We start from the raw sequence: 18,322 nt of genomic DNA on the forward strand, positions 1-18,322 counted from the left end.
AATATGCAAGTCTTAAATATTATTATTAATATATATATTATAAAAATAATATTATTATGATAATCTGAAAATATCTTTCCGTTTAACCTACTTTTAAAACGCATAAAATTGAAGTGAAATAGACATATTTTTGAATAACAAATACTATACAAATATACTACACATATATAAGATTAGTATCCTAAATTGTTGTATATATTTAGTATTTAATAATTAGTAGTAAAAAAGTAAAAGAAAATAACATACCTCATTCATTTAAACGATTTTTGTCTTTTCGATAATCCTTCGCAATCCTTCGCGTTCTCAATAAGCATTAGCGCATAGATGAAAGAAGAGCATTAAGCGTTCTCGTTCTTGATGCATGATGTGGCTGTCAGATGTCACCCTGCGGCCTGCGCTCACAATTCCCTCGTGTTTATAGGGTTAACTGATTGTTCGTCTACAGACAGTAATAAGTTGCAAAATTTATTAGTAATGTGGTGATTGTATTAAACAAAACACAGTTTGATTATCTTATATTTACTATTTACCATTTTGATTTCAAATTAAACTTAACTGAAATTTCAAACTTTTGCAAATTTTTCATAGAATAATCGTTAATTTAAGTGTTTCAATCCACAGACGTTAACACACATTATGAACATTGAAAATAAGAATTGAAATACCAAATACCAATTGAAATACAAAGTGCAGCGTAGACTTGTAAGTCGTTCAGTTGATTTTCATCATTTTAGATGTAACTTCACTTTTAATTTGTTATACTGTTCAACGAAAATAGTACCTCGCACAAGCGATTAATAAACTTTGATAGGAAAAGAAAATTGGTTACCGCAGTGTGTGAAGACTGTAAAGCTTGAAATGGGTTCAGTTTCGAATTGCAAAGAAAACTGGAGGAATGATAATTGGCAACAACGGCAGCGATCATCACAGTTTGATACGGGTTCCATTCAGGATCATGAAGAAAACTGGGATGATGAAGATTGCTCACAACAGCAGCAACTATCACAGCACAGAGAACTGCCAAGACCAGTTTCAAGTTTCAATAATCGACCAGCTTATTCTACTTCATTTCAATCCAAGCCATCTGGTTCAAGCCATTCAAATAGACACAGCAATAGATCAAGTATTGAGATTTAATTTTAATTTATTCAGTGACGTAATTTGTTGTACACTGCTTGATTGCAATAGTAGCTGTTGCTAAACATTGTATTAATTTTTGCTTTGTAAAGAATACTGCATTACTATGCATAACATTTTTTTACAAAGTTTTAAAATCGATCCATATAACAGTTTTTTTTTATTGAATGTGTATCTACAAATTTTCATTGCCCTTTATTTAATGTTTTGGTTAGAAATATTAAACAAATTGTTCATACTCTTGAAATGTTAAATAGAATTATGTCAAAATAACTAATTGAATGATTTTGATCATTATCATTATAATTATCATACTTAGGTGTTTTCAGAGCTCACATAACTCTATTTATATTATGTAAGTATTTCTCTATTCAAGGTATTTCTCGTGGTCATAAAGATAATGACAAAATAATAAAGATTCCCTCGAAAAAATTAGGACGCCTCATAGGAAGGGGTGGATGTAATATACAAAATATAAGAAAATCAAGTCAGTGCATGATAAAGACAGGTATGTGTTCCTAATTCAGCCACTATTTTGCTTTATAATGCAAATATAAAGATGTACACCTATATTCATTTCTTTTGGAAAAGGGGTTGAAAATTTTTATGACACAGAAATTATTTTGATTGGATCTAAATCAAATCAAGAAAGAGCTGAAGCGCTTATAAATGAACTGTTGTTTGATCATGATTCTAAAAAATCTACTGAAACTATTGACCATGTTACTGAAGAATTAGCTGAAGTTTCTATTGAAGAGAATAATAGAACTGATGATGATGAATTTCCTGACTGGGCCGCCTTAATTGCAAAAAGTGTTCGTACTTTTTATTTGATATTTTTAACATAATTTTATTAATTTATTATTTAATTAATTTTTATTACTTCAGAAAAAGTATACAGAAGAAAAATGGGCTAAATTTCCTCCTGTCATTAAGAATTTTTATGTGGAACACCCAGAAGTTACCCAATTGAGTCCTGAAGAGGTAATTATTTTGTTTTTATATAATTAATACAAAAAACTAACAGTGTATTTTCTATCAGGTTGAAGATATATTTAAAGCGAATAATGTAACTGTATCATTCCTTGAAGCCAAAGATGAATGTTGTGCAGAACCGATACCAAATCCTATTCAAACATTTGCACAATGCTTTAATCAGTTTCCTGAAATGTTACAGCAGATAGAACGGCAAGGTTTTCAAAAGCCCTCCCCTATTCAAGCTCATAGTTGGCCAATTTTACTTAGTGGTAAAGATATGATAGGAATTTCTCAAACAGGATCAGGTATTTATATTGGCAATTTATTAAGTCATATTGAATGTAGATGACAATAACTTTGATTATTTATAGGTAAGACGTTGGCATTCATCTTACCGGCATTGGTGCATTTGCATGGGCAGTCTGTGAAATCTAATGAGCCATCAGTTCTAGTTTTGGCTCCAACCAGAGAACTAGCTCTGCAAATTGAGTCAGAGGTTTTAAAATATCCTTATAAAGAAACAAAAGTGTAAGATAAACACAGTTGTATTCTATTTATATATCAATTTAACATTTGATTTTTTTTTGTTACAACAGTTTATGTGTATATGGTGGTGTGAATCGTAAAGAACAAAGAGATTGCCTCACCCAGGGTGCTCATATAATTGTTGCAACGCCAGGGCGTTTGAATGATTTCCTAGAATCTAAAGATATAAATATAGAGGGTGTGACATATCTTGTCCTGGATGAAGCTGATCGCATGCTAGATTTAGGTTTTGAACCTCAGATAAGAAAAATTCTTTCATATTTAAGACCACAAAGACAAACAGTTATGACAAGTGCTACTTGGCCTTATGCAATTTCTGATCTTGCACAGCACTATATGGCTAATCCTGTACTGGTAAGACCTAATTATATTTGTTTAAGACGAAGTTTTTAGTGCGTTTTTATCAAATTGTAGGTTCGGGTTGGGTCTCTAGATTTAACTCCAGTTGCCAGTGTTACACAGGAAATAGTTTTATTGCAAGAAGATGAAAAGATTGATGCAGTAAGTAAAAGTAACTAACTAACAATTAACATTAACAATTTGCATTTGTGCAATAAATTTTTCCAGAAATTATGTTCATTAATAAATACAACTTTGATGTCTATATCATCCAGATGTCAGGCAGATAGTATACATACATACATATATATATATATATATATATATATATATAATTGACGTAACAGTTTGCGTTGCCTTCTGTGAATATCGTGCAGTAGGGATGTCCATTTTTACTTGAAAATGTAGATCAAAAATATATTTCCAATTGAAAATAGCCCATTTCAGGCATTGCGTTGTGAAATGGAAATAGAAAATCTCTCACACTATTCTTCCCTGAATGGAGTTGGAGTTTAACTCAACTCACTACCCTATCTAGGGCAGTACTACTCATTATTATTATCATATATTATTGATATATAATACGGATTTGCTCTAATACAATTAATTTGAGAGTTTAGAACATCTCCAACTAAAAACAAATCAATGAGATTTTCAATTATGTTTCAAACAAACTTACATCTGTAATTATAATAATTATAGTGCCCAAATCCGTGCAAACCATAAACCAAGATTTAATTACGGAGAAACGGCGCGGCCTATATTTCTCTGAAGCTAATCAGCACGATTCTTAAATATCTTTCCAAAGCGTTTTCAATGGAAAATTGCTACAAGACCTCATTTAGTCCAGTTAAACCTAAATACCTCTGCTTTGCTACGTTTTACTGATATTTTTTTCTTTTTTTGTTTTGTTATTTTTATTATTATACATCATAGATTCCTAGTAGATACGTCGATAGGTATTGTTACTATTTTTTAATTAATATTGTGAAATATTTTTTGTTAGCAGTCTATTAACATATTGCATAATATAATTATTTATTAAAAAAAAAAAAAAAAATTCAAGATTTTTTGTGAAAACTTGGACAAAACTTTTTGCACTTTTCTACGAATCCCAAATGAAACGGCTGGACCAATCGTCTTGAAAGTTTAATCAAGGTTCATTCTTGACAAGTTTTATTGAACAGCTTTAAGATTTTTGAAAACCGTAGGCTTACCCGAACAGTTATCATAATTCTTAAGTAAAGATCCTTTTAATGAAAGAAGCTCAAAATTTTAATAAACAGGACTTTGGATGTGCTTAGTATCAATCAATAAATACATAAATATCTTTCAAAAAATAAATATATCAACCTTTATTATGAAATTATAATATGTAGCTTTTTTTTTTAAATTTTTGGAACTCTTTTTGTACTAGTCCTTTGTATGTAACTATCGTTTGATAAGGAGGTAATTAGCAGAAGTTATTAAAAATACTATGGCTTTTCAGATATTATATACTATGTTACAGCAAACTTTATTATTATAGGTTATCACATTTCTTAAAACTTTGAAAGATAATGAAAAGGCCATTATCTTTTGTGGAAAGAAAGCCACTGTAGATATGATTTCGTGTGACATACAGCTGGAAGGCATTAGGTGTGATTCTATACATGGTGGAAGGGAACAGGTATGCTTGTCATATTTATTGTAAACTTTTGAAAAATGACTTTGTCAAGTTACACTTTTTTAGTATGATAGAGTTCGTGCCCTCGATGATATTAAAAGTGGTGCTATTTCAATACTTATTGCAACTGATGTAGCTTCAAGAGGCATTGACATAAAGGACATAACGTAAGTTACCAATTTTATAAATTGACTTAAATTAAATTTTTTTGGTGTATGTTTTTAAAAATTATTATTAATAATTTAGGCATATTTTGAATTATGATTTTCCTCACACTATTGAGGAATATGTTCATCGTGTTGGAAGAACTGGCCGTGCTGGAAAAACTGGAAAATCTATAACATATGTAACCAGAAATGATTGGAAACTTGCAAAGGATCTTAGGAAGATTTTACAAGATACTAATCAGGTATTTGATTCTATAGTAGACCCCATTGGTGCCATTGTTTTATTTTCAAAATATAATGATTTAATTTGTAGTGTAAGTTTATTCAGGAACAGCATTTATATATCATATCTATGTTCTAGAAAATAATATTTGAATGCATAAACAGTAATCTAAGCAGCAAACATCAAACTAAATTCATTTTCTTATGAGAGACTAAAAAACATTCATTTCTTATTCATGTAGTGTAAATTTGTGACCGTGATAGTACACAACCAAAAATATATTTGAAGAATTTGTTAAAATATGCTTTCACATATCTATTCTGTTGTATATATACATTTGCTGTTTGAAATAACTTGGTTTAATGTTATATTTTGATGTCTAGTCTTCTTCTATAACTTCTGCTTTTTATATGCATTTAAAATATTCAGATGCTTACTTCAAATTGTTTTAGCATGAAATCATGGTTTGAATGAGTTCTGTACATTGCACTGTTTGTGAGACAAACCGTCGCTTTCAATGCCATTCGTTAAAATAATTATTCACAAATATTCAGTTTCTAATGCCAGTGTGCATTCTGCTTTGCATTGCATAATATTGGTCAAATGAATATAAAAACATTTAGTATACAAGAAATTGCATAATACATCTTTAAGACATTAATGTCTTATAATAAGGCAAAATGTGTTGTACATATTGTTGGTACTGTATAAATCTCCATATTGAATGTGGAACTAACGATCTATCTTACATTTTAAATTTCCTTCAATAATTACTTAGCATAGGATAATTTTCATTTAATCTTGTAGGTAGTCCCAGAAGAAATAAATAGGATGTGTGATGCTTATGAACAGTTTTGCCGCCGCCGTCAGTTATCTGGAAGGCGTTAAAAAAAGATCTGATTCGTATAAATGATTAGTATAGAGTATCTCATTTATTTTTAACCATTGATTAATATTTTTTTGTTTTTAAGTTCAATTGCTCATAATTTTAAATTTTTGCATGAAAATAGAGTTGAAATTAATAAACTTAATCAGAATGTAAACATATTGAGTAATGAAAGTATAACTTTTTATAAGCTTTGCTGTTATGATGATTCAGTTGTTCAGCCAATATTCTCATCTCGGTTTTAATCATTTCATTGATTTTTTATAATCAATTTCTGTCTTTTTTCCAAATTTATTTTGCTTTACAATTTACAATTACATTTGTATCTATCTTCTACTTTTTTGTTGTGTTATTCCAACTTACTACTCTTATTATCTCCTTGTCTTCAAATTGATTCAATATGTTTTCTTCAATTATATTATTCTTTGTCTCAGTTTTGCTCTTAAAAATGTGAGAGTGTGAAAATGTGTGAATCTATTTTCTAAATTGGATGTTAGATTGAATGATGTTTATAACAAATTTATTTAATCATTCATTTTTTATGAACGACTTAACATAATATTGTACTTACCATATTAATAAAATAGATATATGTATGTTGGTAATATGTTTAATTAATTGTAATAACATTAACCCTTTGCATGGGAAATAGGCTAGAATCGTCCCTTTGATAATATGCTGAAATTTCGACTTTCAAAAACACATTTTCACAATTTTCATCATCATTTAGTTCAATACCATCATTCATCTTCTTCCATGCAATTGTCAACAGGAAAGTGCATTGTAAATGATATTCACCAATTCACAATAATGTTCATGAAATCAACTGAATTGAAATATTGTCCAATGTCAAATCATGTCATTTGCTCCTGGGGCAAAAAGGGTATGATGTGTAAAATATTTTATTTGAAGTATTAAAAAATAAAGAACTTTAAATATTTACGTACTTTCGAGCATATATTAATCATTTAGTAATAGTCAATTCCCCAAGAAGAAGTTATTGTTTTCGCGATAAAATCCGATTTGCTAATTTCATGTTTTCTCGACGTTTCAAGCCATTTTGAGACCAAATTTGGAAAAAGTATGTGTGTGTGTGTATGAGCCGAGGTTTCTAAAAAACGGCTGAAACGATTTATAAAATTCAAAAGCCATTCGATGTATCTCGATGAGGATTGGCGCTTATCAGCTTTGCGCGACGATCGGCCCAAGCCGTTTCTTTGTATTTAGCAAAAGTGTAAAATTTTTCTTCCGCGTTTTAGCCCACAATTTTAAATAGATTTTAAATATTCAAAAACCGTTCGAAAGGTATTGGTTGGGAATCATGCTGATTAGTTTTTGGTAAAGATTGGTTGACCTGTGTTCTTGTAATTAACTATTGAAAAAAAAAATTGACAGTTTTTATGATTTTTTTGACGATAGGTATCATGGTCTTATAGATCATTCTAAAATATTATGACTCTACGCCAAGTAGTTTAAATTTTGAAATTGGTCAAAGTTTGAAAAAATTAGTAGCTTTTTTTGGCATTTTCTAAAATTAGACCTTTCATCGATGTTTTCTGAAAAACGCCTGAACCGATTTCAAAAATTTAAAACCTATTTGATGTATCTCGATGAAGACTAGCGGTTATAAGTTTCGTTTCTCTGTAAAAAAAGAGCAAATTTTTTCGTCCACGTTTTAGCTCACTATACTGAATCGATTTTGAAAATTCGATTCGAGTAGTTTTTGCAAAAGATCGGCCGGGCCGTTTTCTTATAATTAACGGGTGAAAAAAATATTTTTTTGTCGATGTTTATGAAACTTTTTTTGACGGTAGTTATCATGGTCTTAGAGACCATAATAAAATTTTAACACCCTACGACAAGTCGTTGAATTAAAAAAAATCATCAAAATCTGAAAAAATTAGCAGCGTTTTTTTACGTTTGTTCAAATTAGACATTTTACTTACAACTTTACTTTAGTATGGCGATAAAGTACCTGGTCTTAATAAACTTATTAAACCATTATAATCTTATGGAAACTAGTCCAATTACAAAAAAATGAATTTTGAACATTTGCAATTGCTTTTAGTAAATACTCCGAGTTGAACTAGAAACGTGTTCGATTTTCAATAATATGTAATATGACTCATAAATTAATTCAATTATTAATAATTAAGTCGATTATGTACACATATCGAGAAATTTATGCAACTTGCCTTAAGGCAAAATACCACTGACAACTATAGTGTTCATTCATATTAAATTGGTCACAGTAATAAATTTGTGTAATTGGTATATGCAGTATTTTTTTAATAATTGATATATGATTTTTCAAAATGAATGTTTAATTCACTATTTGTCTGAGGTATCATTGAAAATCTGCCTAAGTACTTTATTATTAGATCTTAACGTATCAAAGTAGAGAATTGTTTTTGCCTGAAAATCCGATTCACAAACTATGATTTCTTTGGATTTACACTGTTTTAGTAAAATTTCTTTGGTGTTAATTAAAAAAATCCTTAATTACAAATTAAAAAGTTTTAGAAAAAAGTGAGTTTTAAAATGCAAAAACCGTTGCATCAGTTACGAATCGTGCTGAATAGTCTATGATAAAGATCTGCCATGCCGTTTTATCGTAATTAAACTTTTTTCGACATCACGTCACTAATAAACACAAATTACAATCATAATTATTATGTATTTATTTTTCATGCATAACCAAGTCAAATTTGTCATTTTTTTCGTTCAGTCGGCAGCGAAATTTTTTCAAAGAGCGAAATTTTTCCAAAGTGACATTCACGGTTTCAATAAAATCATGTTATGTAAACCTAGCCCGAAGGCATTGTGTGAACAATTATGAAAAGTATTTGGGCCCAAAATAAAACTGTTACCAAACATTTAAACGTTAATACCGAATATAATTTAAATAAAACAATATTAGGGTGCCGCCGGGTTTAATGTATTAAAATATTAGTATTACGAAAGATAATAACATAAGTAAATATGAAATATTTTATGATGGATTTTGTATAGCTGCTGTATATAATATCTTATTAATATGTTGTTTCTTTTCAGAGCTCCTCGTGTACCGCCAAGTGTTTTTGGTTTTGGTATATAAGTTGTATCTTGATAGTTCAGTTTATTAGTGGTATTAAATCGATTTGTAAATATATAATAATAAACTGATAAAATAGTATCGAGTAATCTTATTCTTATGCTATTCAATATATGTTACACAATTTTATTTCAGCGGTATGCAAAGTAAGAAAATCTGCATTACGTATTTATTTCGTTCCAGGAGAAAATTCGGTGTGCGAAATGTTCGCTATGCGAAACGTGTTTTTCATACCAGTACATAAAAATAACATTAATTCGTTCTGTAGTTTGAAATGTAGTCATAGAAAATATTTAACACATAATTAAGGCATTTATAAAAATATTACAGATTAACGAAATAATTATAAGTTATTAGTCGTACTGCTACATTTTGTACCCTTTTAGCTTCTGAATTTTTAAAGAAACTGTCGATAGTTTTTTTTCCCAACAAGTATATTTTCACAGCCAAGTATTTTTATTTTGTAACTTTTATTGGACGAATTTTTTGAAGATTTGTAGAATTGGAATATAATTTTAAATTAATATGCACAATCATAAGCCACCGTATTATGGCTGCTGTTCGGTCTAATCATTGAAATTATCGTTTTTAATTGACATTTTGGATCAATATACAGATTTATTCGTCTTTCGGCTAAATGTGTATCAAGTAATGGATTCAACGGCAGTTCATGTTCCACCTCATATTTTGCCACTAGAAACTGGATATGTTTATTTATTTAGAACTGAGCGGCCATAGCACGCTCCACATTCATATATACTTATTTTTTATTGACGTAATATTATTATTCACATCTCAGAGATGAAAAAAAACTTATATATAGTCTATACATACATATACAGCACGTACATATATATATATATATATATATATATATATATATATATATATCCATTTCATTCTAAATTATATTGTAAGATATTATATATCCTTCCATTTAATCAGCTATTCATCATCAGTCTTTCGTCTTCAACTTCTGTATAATATCTCTATAATATCGCTCGGAAGTTCATTATACAGCGCTCCATGTAACCTTTCCTCTATTTTTTCTGTTGTCTTAAGGGGTTAGAGGTACTTGGAATTTTTGAAAAATCGATTTTTATTTTTTTGCATTTTCATTAAGTGTAATATCTTGAAAATGTTCTCTGAAAATTTCAAGTTAATCCGATGATTACTTACTCGGACTCTTACCAGAGCGTTGATGCAAGACGAGAGCTCGATACTTATACTCAAGATTATTCTCCCTCACCTCCTGATGTTTTAAAAGCTTTTAAACCGATTTACGACGATCTCAGGAATGATAATTTTCTTTCAAGATGTGTAGTTCAAGATTGAATCCATAATCAGAAAAAATTAAAAGCTTCAACCAACTAGTGTAAAAAATATGCCTAAAAACCGTGAATACTAGTTCTACTATCGTACAAATTGCTGAATACGTAAATATAATCATTATTATTGATTATGGATACTCTAGGACCTAATTGTGGGTATAATTCCCATTGGTATGTTGAAAAATTGGATGCTGCACGTGTGAAAGTGGCAAATCAGCGCGCCAACGAGAACACTCGGGAGGCCAGAATGCTTCGTAGACAACAGCAAATGAACTATTATATGGCCCAGAAATAGATGACTCGGTTTAAGTAATTCAATAATTCGAATTTCTGTACGTAAATCCAATGTGAAACTTTAAACGCGTTATTCTCAAAAATATGTTTTTTGAACCTGTGACCACTGTAACTCAAAAACCGCTTAGCAAATTTTAATGAAATTTATACAGCTTTTAGAATACATAATAAACTCGGGCCTGATCAAAGGATTTTTATTTTTTCAAAAATTTCAATTTAAGACCAATTAACTGTTGATTTTTTACTTAAAAATCTAGAATTATTTTTTCTGATGCTGCCATTTTGTTATTTTTTTATTGCAAAAAAAGAAAACCTTAGATCAGGCCTAGGATTATCTATTTATAAAACTATTTTTTTTATTTGATTGATTTTAGGTGAATCTCTAAGGAGTTAAGATGGTCACCGCCAGGACCGTTTTTTGAAACAGGGTCAGCAAAAACAGCTATAACTTTGGGAATATTCATTATTTTTTTCTAAAATTTTTGTTACTTCAAGTCACAACATTGTATAATAACGTCGTATTAATATTTTTAATCGTTTAATCGTTTAATAACAAAAAAAAACTGAAAATTCTCATTTTCTCGTGCCTCCAAGTACCCCTAACCCCTTAAATATGAAAACTTCTGTAGTGTTTAGTGTAATGTTCATGTATATCTTGATTTACATCTATTATTTAATTCGCCCACTCCATTCAAAAACAAACAGGTAAGCGAGCCTTAACATTAGGAAAATGACATAGCTGGCAGTAGTTGCTCAAGGAGGAAGGTAATTAGGGGCTGACACTATATTTTGATACTTTAAGTTAAGAGACTCATTCGGTGGCATCTCGGAAGGTAAATTTTGATGGGTTGGCTCAGATAAATCATGTTAAAATAGTATGAAACGAAAAACGAAGCTTTATCTGCACACGAATAAATGATAGTCTGCCCATCTTCTGCATTCTTCTTCCCATTCTTTTCAGTCCTTCTATTTTACCTTCGACTACGTCGTGTAATAGGCACTCCTATTGCAGAACGGGTCCGATCCAGTTTCTTATTATTTTCAGGATTGTGCTCAGAGGAGTCATTTCTTTGCCCATTCTTCTCAGGACTTCTTCATTTGTTATGTTATCCGTTTCCATTTGCCTCTCCAGCACCACATTCCTAAACTCTCCAGGTACTTCTTGTCGGTCTTTCTCAGAAGCCATGTCTCTGATCCGTACAGAGCTATGCTCCAGACATAAAACTTCATCAGTCTCTTCCGCAAGTCGAGACTCAGTTTGCTCGTCCGTAGAGTTCTCTTCTTTGTGAAAGCCGGCTTGGCTTTTGCGATCCTTGCCCTGATTTCTCTCGTGCAGTATCCTTAGGGCTCATCTCTTTCGACTTTTCCACTTCGACGATTCTGCTCATCATGTTTCGTAGCTCGGTTTGATTTTTCGATATTACCACTAGATCATCTGCGTACTTTATAAAGATGGTGACATGCGCCATCTTTGCTGCACTCTTCTACCTATTTCAACGCTGTTTGTATCTTCCTGGTTCATTCAAACCTTCACTTTCTGTATCATATACAAACTCTGAATCAGCCTGAGATCTCTCCAATCGGCGTTAATAGATTTTAAAATTCCCATAAGCTGACTCTGTCAAAAGCTTTCTGCCCATCTATAAAACGTTGTTAACGTCGAGACATCTGTCTGACAATATCCTCAATATTCTAATAGCATCTCTGGTGCCTCTTTCTTTCCTGAAATCTAACTGGTCTTTGCTCAGTCGTCTAGTAAGGATTTTGCCAATACCGTCATCTCCCGTTGCTTTCTTTCTTCTCATAACATTTATTGCTTTTTCGACTTCAATTTTCAATATGCATGGTCCTTTTTTGTGTTTGTCCACCTATTTTTCTTCTAACTGATTTCAAATTTTATATAATTATAAGTTATGAGAAAAATCTTATATTTTGAGGTTGATGGGTGGGATGGATTGATGGGCTAAGCCCACCCAGCCCACACGGTTCCGACGCCACTGGACTCATGCAATGTGCACTATCTTATCATTAACATTCATGATTAGCAATTTTTTTTTAAATTAAACAACTTTACGTAAACTCAAATATATTTATTCTTAAATATTCCACACATACTTCAGCCAAATTTATTCTATTATTTATTCGCTTACTAACAAATTTACCGATTGGCACCTTAACCAAAACTATTTTGAAAGCAACAACTGTGATACTTCTCTGAAAAAAGAAAGTGTTTTGATTACTCGTCTCAATAATTTTACAACTACACTTATTGCTACAGCTAAAACATCAACTACCTATCCTTAACCATTTTCACGGTCACTCTGTACCCATGGGTATTAAAAATATCATTGCATAGAAAATAAAATTAAGGAAAATTACCTAGTGGTCTGCTGCAAAGAAGTATTCTTGCACCAACCCTATATTTTATTTACCTACTTCGGATTTTCGAATTTTGACTGATACAAGCGTAGTCATATTTGCTGATAATAGGTGCACCATCTCCGCAAATAAGGATTCAACAACACCATCAATAACCTTTAACATAATTTTGTAATAGCTGAAGCAAGGGTTTCATTGTCACATGCCCACGTGACCTTCACGGTGCGCAAACATTCTTGTCTTGCAGTTCAAATTAATAACATAGTTATTCCATCCAAGGAGTCTGCTAAATATTTCAGTGTCCATTTAGAGTCTAAATTTTAGACTGAAAACTCAATTAGATAAAAATAAAGCAGCAAATAGTTCAAATTTCCAGAAAAAAACAATTGGCTTCTAAACAGGAATTCAGAACTTTTCAGCACAGCGAAACAAAGCAATTTAAACATAATCCGACGCGCCCAAAATAAAATCCTGAGGCAAGAAATTAACACTTGATGTTACACGCTGACCGTTAATTTTTAAATCGTAGTTGCCACTTTCAATTACAAAAGTAGAATCGACGTCCAATTAAACGATTTAGCCAATAAATTGTATTCGGTAAGGCAGGCCACCAGACTAAAGCAAAAATTATTTACGGATTTTATTTAGATGCTTTTATATTATTATTTTTTCTTTAATATTGTAATATTTTTGTTTTAATTTTATTTTATACTCCTAGTAGATTCTCCATTGGGCGAATCTAATAATATCTGATCATAATGTTATCCCTTTTTTAAACATTGATAACAATTTCTGCCTATTGTTTCCATTAACAGATCGCAGAAAGAATGAATAATTAAAAAACTTGCCGTAAGCTTAATATTTTATAATTTATAAGCTTACAATATCGTATAAACAATATGCAAATAATTATCAAAAAATTTAACTATTAATTACCGAGAAACGTCCCGGCGGATCTTTCCTAAAACTAATCAGCATTAATCCCAACTAATACTTTCCGAACAGTTTTGAATTGTTAAATTGCCAATTTTGGCTTATTGGCGAAAACGTGGATGAAGAATTTTACTCGCATCTACTAATTGTAAAAAAATGACTCGGGCAATCGTCGCAAAAAACTAATAAACGCGAGCACTTACCGAATGGCTTTTAAAATTTAAAATCGGTTTAGCCGTTTCAAAAAGATGTCGATAAAAGGTTAAAAATCGTCTCACAAACACACAAATACATATTTCTTTACAGTAGCGAGGCAACCTTCATTTACAAATGCGCACACATTTGCGTCATTAAAGTTTAGTCATGACGAGTATATTCGTCAATCACAGAACGAGTTTCTTTGAAAATATATTAGATGCAAAAAATGGATTTATTTTATTAAATTCAGAAGAAAATTTATTATAATAATTTACTTTTTTGCTCAAGCATATATTGCTAAAAATTAAAAACGCTAGAAATTCAATTAAATATCATATCTTCTATATATATAAAAATAAGTCGGGTTTTCCTTCCTGACGAAATAACTCCAGAACGCACGAACCGATTTCGACAATTTTGCATTCGTTGGAAAGGTCTCGGGCTCGGCAAGGTTTATAGCTAAGAAAATTAGTGGTGCATGGCATCGTGCCCTAATGCAAATTGCAGAGAAACTTCACGCACCGTAATTAAAAATTCGAGTAATGAAAATAATCAACAAATGTTTTAAATAATTTCAAATAGATTATCTACATATATATAAAAATAAGTCGGGTTTTCCTTCCTGACGATATAACTCCAGAACGCACAAACCGATTTCGACAATTTTGCATTCGTTGGAAAGGTCTCGGGGCTCCGCAATGTTTATAGCTAAGAAAATTAGTTGTGCATGGCATCGTGCCTTAATGCAAGCTGCTGGAACTTCACGCACCGTAATTAAAAATTCGAGTAATGACATTAGTGACAGAATTATGAGCAATTCTTGCCGCAAAGAATAATGATGTACACGCACTGAATTTCACCATTCAATAAAAAATTGCTGGCGATTTGGTGACATACCAATGATTCCGACTGGTCTTCCGTTTGACTTCAAACGAGGGCAATTTCCAGTTCGCCTTGCGTTCGCAATAACAAGTCTCAAGGCCAATCGCTTAGTGTTTGCGGGATAAATTTCAAATAGATTATTTAGAAAATCATTGTTTTTCACATGGGCAGTTATACGTTGCCTGTTCACGAACTGGAAAACCATCCGCTTTGTTTGTGTTAACGTCAGACCAAAAAACAAAAAATGTGGTTTATCAAAGAGCACTTCAATGAAACGGATAATTTGCGGATTCACTTTCATTTACTTAGAGAAGTTCAACTAAAAAACACTTCATTTTTGTAATCCGAAATAAATTCATTACTGTTGTATAATAAAATCAAATTTTTCCTTTTCAAATATAAAACAAACAAAAAAATTTCTTCTTCTTTCTCACGAAACCATCTGGTGGCGAAACGGAGTTCGCCGGGTTTGCTAGTTATTTATATAAAAGTGAAACTCAAAGACTTTCCATGGAGCGATATTCAACGTAACACACAATGGTAACTTGCCAATGGAGTTTCTTGCACATTCATACTTTTTGGATAACATCTAAAGAATTTACATAGTATATAAATCAATTCTTGTGCAAACTGGTAAAGTTTCTCAACCAGTGTATCTGGGACTCATGATATCATTTTGAACAGTTATTGTTTTCTATCTTGAAATTTGAGAATATCTTTAGCGTTTCTCACGAAAATGATTTATACCCATGACAATAATATTCGTCAATTCATGAAATATTGCTACTTCTTTATGACGAGTCTAGCTACTTGTCAATCACAGTTAACTGGTTAATATTTATCATAGTTTCGGATATCTGAATGATAACTTGAAGTGTCGTATGGAAGACAAAAAAGTTAAAGTTGCTTATCGACAAGAAAGCAACAAAAATGAAAATTGGACGTGAGGCATATTCAAATTATGTATCTACTTCCTGTAAACATACAAAATAGACAAAAGCACATTTAATTTTTTGCCTCAGCTTCGTTCAAGTGAATTTTGCATAGTTCAATCGACCAATTTTCTACATTTTCATCATGAATGCAATAATTAATTTATTAATAAATTCTAAAAATATAAATTTATTAATTAAGTCGATGCCAATATAAACCAAAAGGAAGGACAAAAAAATTACTTTTGCAAAATAAGATTATAATTAATAATAAAACCTAGAATTAATATCAATTCCTGATTTTACGCTTTATAGTTGTGATTGAATTGAAGTGAAAAAATCAATATAATATTTATATTTTAATTGAATAATCAACTTTTCATCACACTTACACCCTTACAAAATTATTCGTACCTAATTTAGTTTATTATCTAAATAAATAATTATTAAATATTTAACATGAGTATTCATAACTAGAACATATTAACTTATAAATTATATGTAGAACTCTTATGTATTATACAAACGCTTATTTTATACATACATATAATATATATATATATATATATACATATATATACATATATATATATATATATACATATATATATATATATATATATATATATATATATATATATATATATGATAAAAATTGTTTCTTGGGCATCCATCCAATAATTAAAAAACAGTTTTAATGCAAAATGTTTTTAATTAAGAGAACATACGTTTCGGGTCCAGATTTGACCCATCTTCAGTGCATACAAATAAATTTAAAAAAATATAACACCAAGAACAACACAAAAATGCAACGAAAAAATAAGTATGAAATAAAAAATTGAAAAAACATCAAGTTATGAAAATTTTTGAAAATTGTAAAAATTAAAATAAATAATATGTTTTATTGTAAAAAAGCTTATTCCAAAAACAACATCTTGTTAGTTTGGAGACAGAGTTACGTGTGTGAAGTTCACGAAGTTGTTCTTTGTGTTATATTTTTTTTAAATTATTTGTATGCACTGAAGGGGTGCACTGAAGGGGTATGGGTCAAATCTGGACCCGAAACGTATGTTCTCTTAATTAAAACATTTTGCATTAAAACTGTTTTTTTAATTATTGGATGGATGCCCAAGAAACAATTTTTATCATATTATTTCACCATCTGAAGAAAAACCTCTCGCTTTATATATATATATATAATTTTAGATTTTTTTGTTCCACGTTGAGACATATTCTTGAGTGTTAATTTGCAGCCAATGGTCGAAATAAAAAAAACAATAAATAAAGAACTGTTTATTTATATAAAATATAAATTATAAATAAATAGTTCTTTATTTATTGTTTCTTTTATTTCGACGATTGACTGGAAATTAACACAATATATATATATATATATATATATATTTATGTATATATACAGGGTGTCCCAGGCCTTTATGTCAGCCGAAACGAGGTGACCTTACCTGCCCTAAAAAACTTTAGAAAAAAATTCTTACGTTGTTTGGAAACTATGAAATTTTAAGTGCAACCTAGAGCTTTAGTGAAACTGTGGTCATTTTTTGGTTATAGTGGTTAATTTTTATTTAATTTTGTTCATTTAAACTTTGGAACCGTAGGTCTTTATTTTTTACTCAAAATTGTTCAATAATACAATTATCAAGTATTTTATCATTTTACAATCCTGATCACGTTGGCGCATTTACGCCAACTTTTGACGAAACTTGTCTGCAACACTTCATTTTATTTTTTTAAAGAAAGTCCTAGTTTGATTGTGGTTCTAGAAATAATATTCACGGTTAGAACAAAATTAGCAAAAAATAACCAGAATAAGCGAAAAATGGTAATAATTTCACCAAAGCTCTAAATTGCAATTAATAGCTCATAAGTTCCAAAGAACGTAAAATATTTTTTTCTAATTTTTTTCAAGACTGTTAAGGTCAATACTATCACCCCGTTTCGGCTTGACGTCAAGGTCTTAGTCACCCTGAATATCCTATGAGAATAATTTTGAAATTATTGTAATTAGAGAGCCAACATATACACATGCTCAAAGTTATCATTAACATATTAGAAACTATTCTATATACGAGTCAACTACGTTTTAAAATAAATTATACACTTCCATATTAATTGCTTACTGAAAATTTAATAATATTCTATTTTCAAGACTTGAGTTCACTGGTTACATTAAATTATATACTTATATATTTGTAGGTACTTGGGAGTGATAGACATTTCCATCTGTTCAACTCTTAGTCTACTCTATCTGGTAATAATTCACATCGCGCTGATATATAATTCATATAATATAAAAAACATTTGTTATGAAATGCAACT

At 30.3% G+C, this 18,322-nt stretch overlaps 1 protein-coding gene across 3 annotated transcripts; it reads left to right on the plus strand.

The window, feature by feature from the left end:
• Window positions 1-430: 430 nt before the first annotated feature.
• LOC113365749 (probable ATP-dependent RNA helicase DDX43) lies at window positions 431-5,980 on the plus strand. Of its 3 annotated transcripts, XM_026607294.1 has the most exons (14): window positions 431-448; window positions 622-702; window positions 812-1,123; window positions 1,514-1,645; window positions 1,729-1,952; window positions 2,026-2,121; window positions 2,180-2,420; window positions 2,487-2,643; window positions 2,712-3,015; window positions 3,076-3,162; window positions 4,529-4,669; window positions 4,733-4,833; window positions 4,913-5,075; window positions 5,864-5,980. In XM_026607294.1, exons 3-14 carry the CDS (start codon window positions 859-861, stop codon window positions 5,942-5,944), a joined length of 1,992 nt encoding a protein of 663 aa, XP_026463079.1. In that variant the 5' UTR covers window positions 431-448; window positions 622-702; window positions 812-858; the 3' UTR covers window positions 5,945-5,980. The 3 variants fall into 3 exon arrangements, with proteins under 3 accessions (XP_026463079.1, XP_026463088.1, XP_026463071.1); XM_026607303.1 differs by lacking the exon at window positions 431-448 and having other exon boundaries at window positions 518-702; window positions 1,753-1,952; XM_026607286.1 differs by lacking the exon at window positions 431-448 and having other exon boundaries at window positions 519-702.
• The last annotated feature ends 12,342 nt before the right edge of the window (window positions 5,981-18,322 follow it).

Source organism: Ctenocephalides felis, unplaced genomic scaffold (assembly GCF_003426905.1).
Source record: "Ctenocephalides felis isolate EL2017-DRISC unplaced genomic scaffold, ASM342690v1 CF-g0.4_SCAFFOLD_00517, whole genome shotgun sequence".
Taxonomy (NCBI): Eukaryota; Metazoa; Arthropoda; class Insecta; order Siphonaptera; family Pulicidae; genus Ctenocephalides; species Ctenocephalides felis.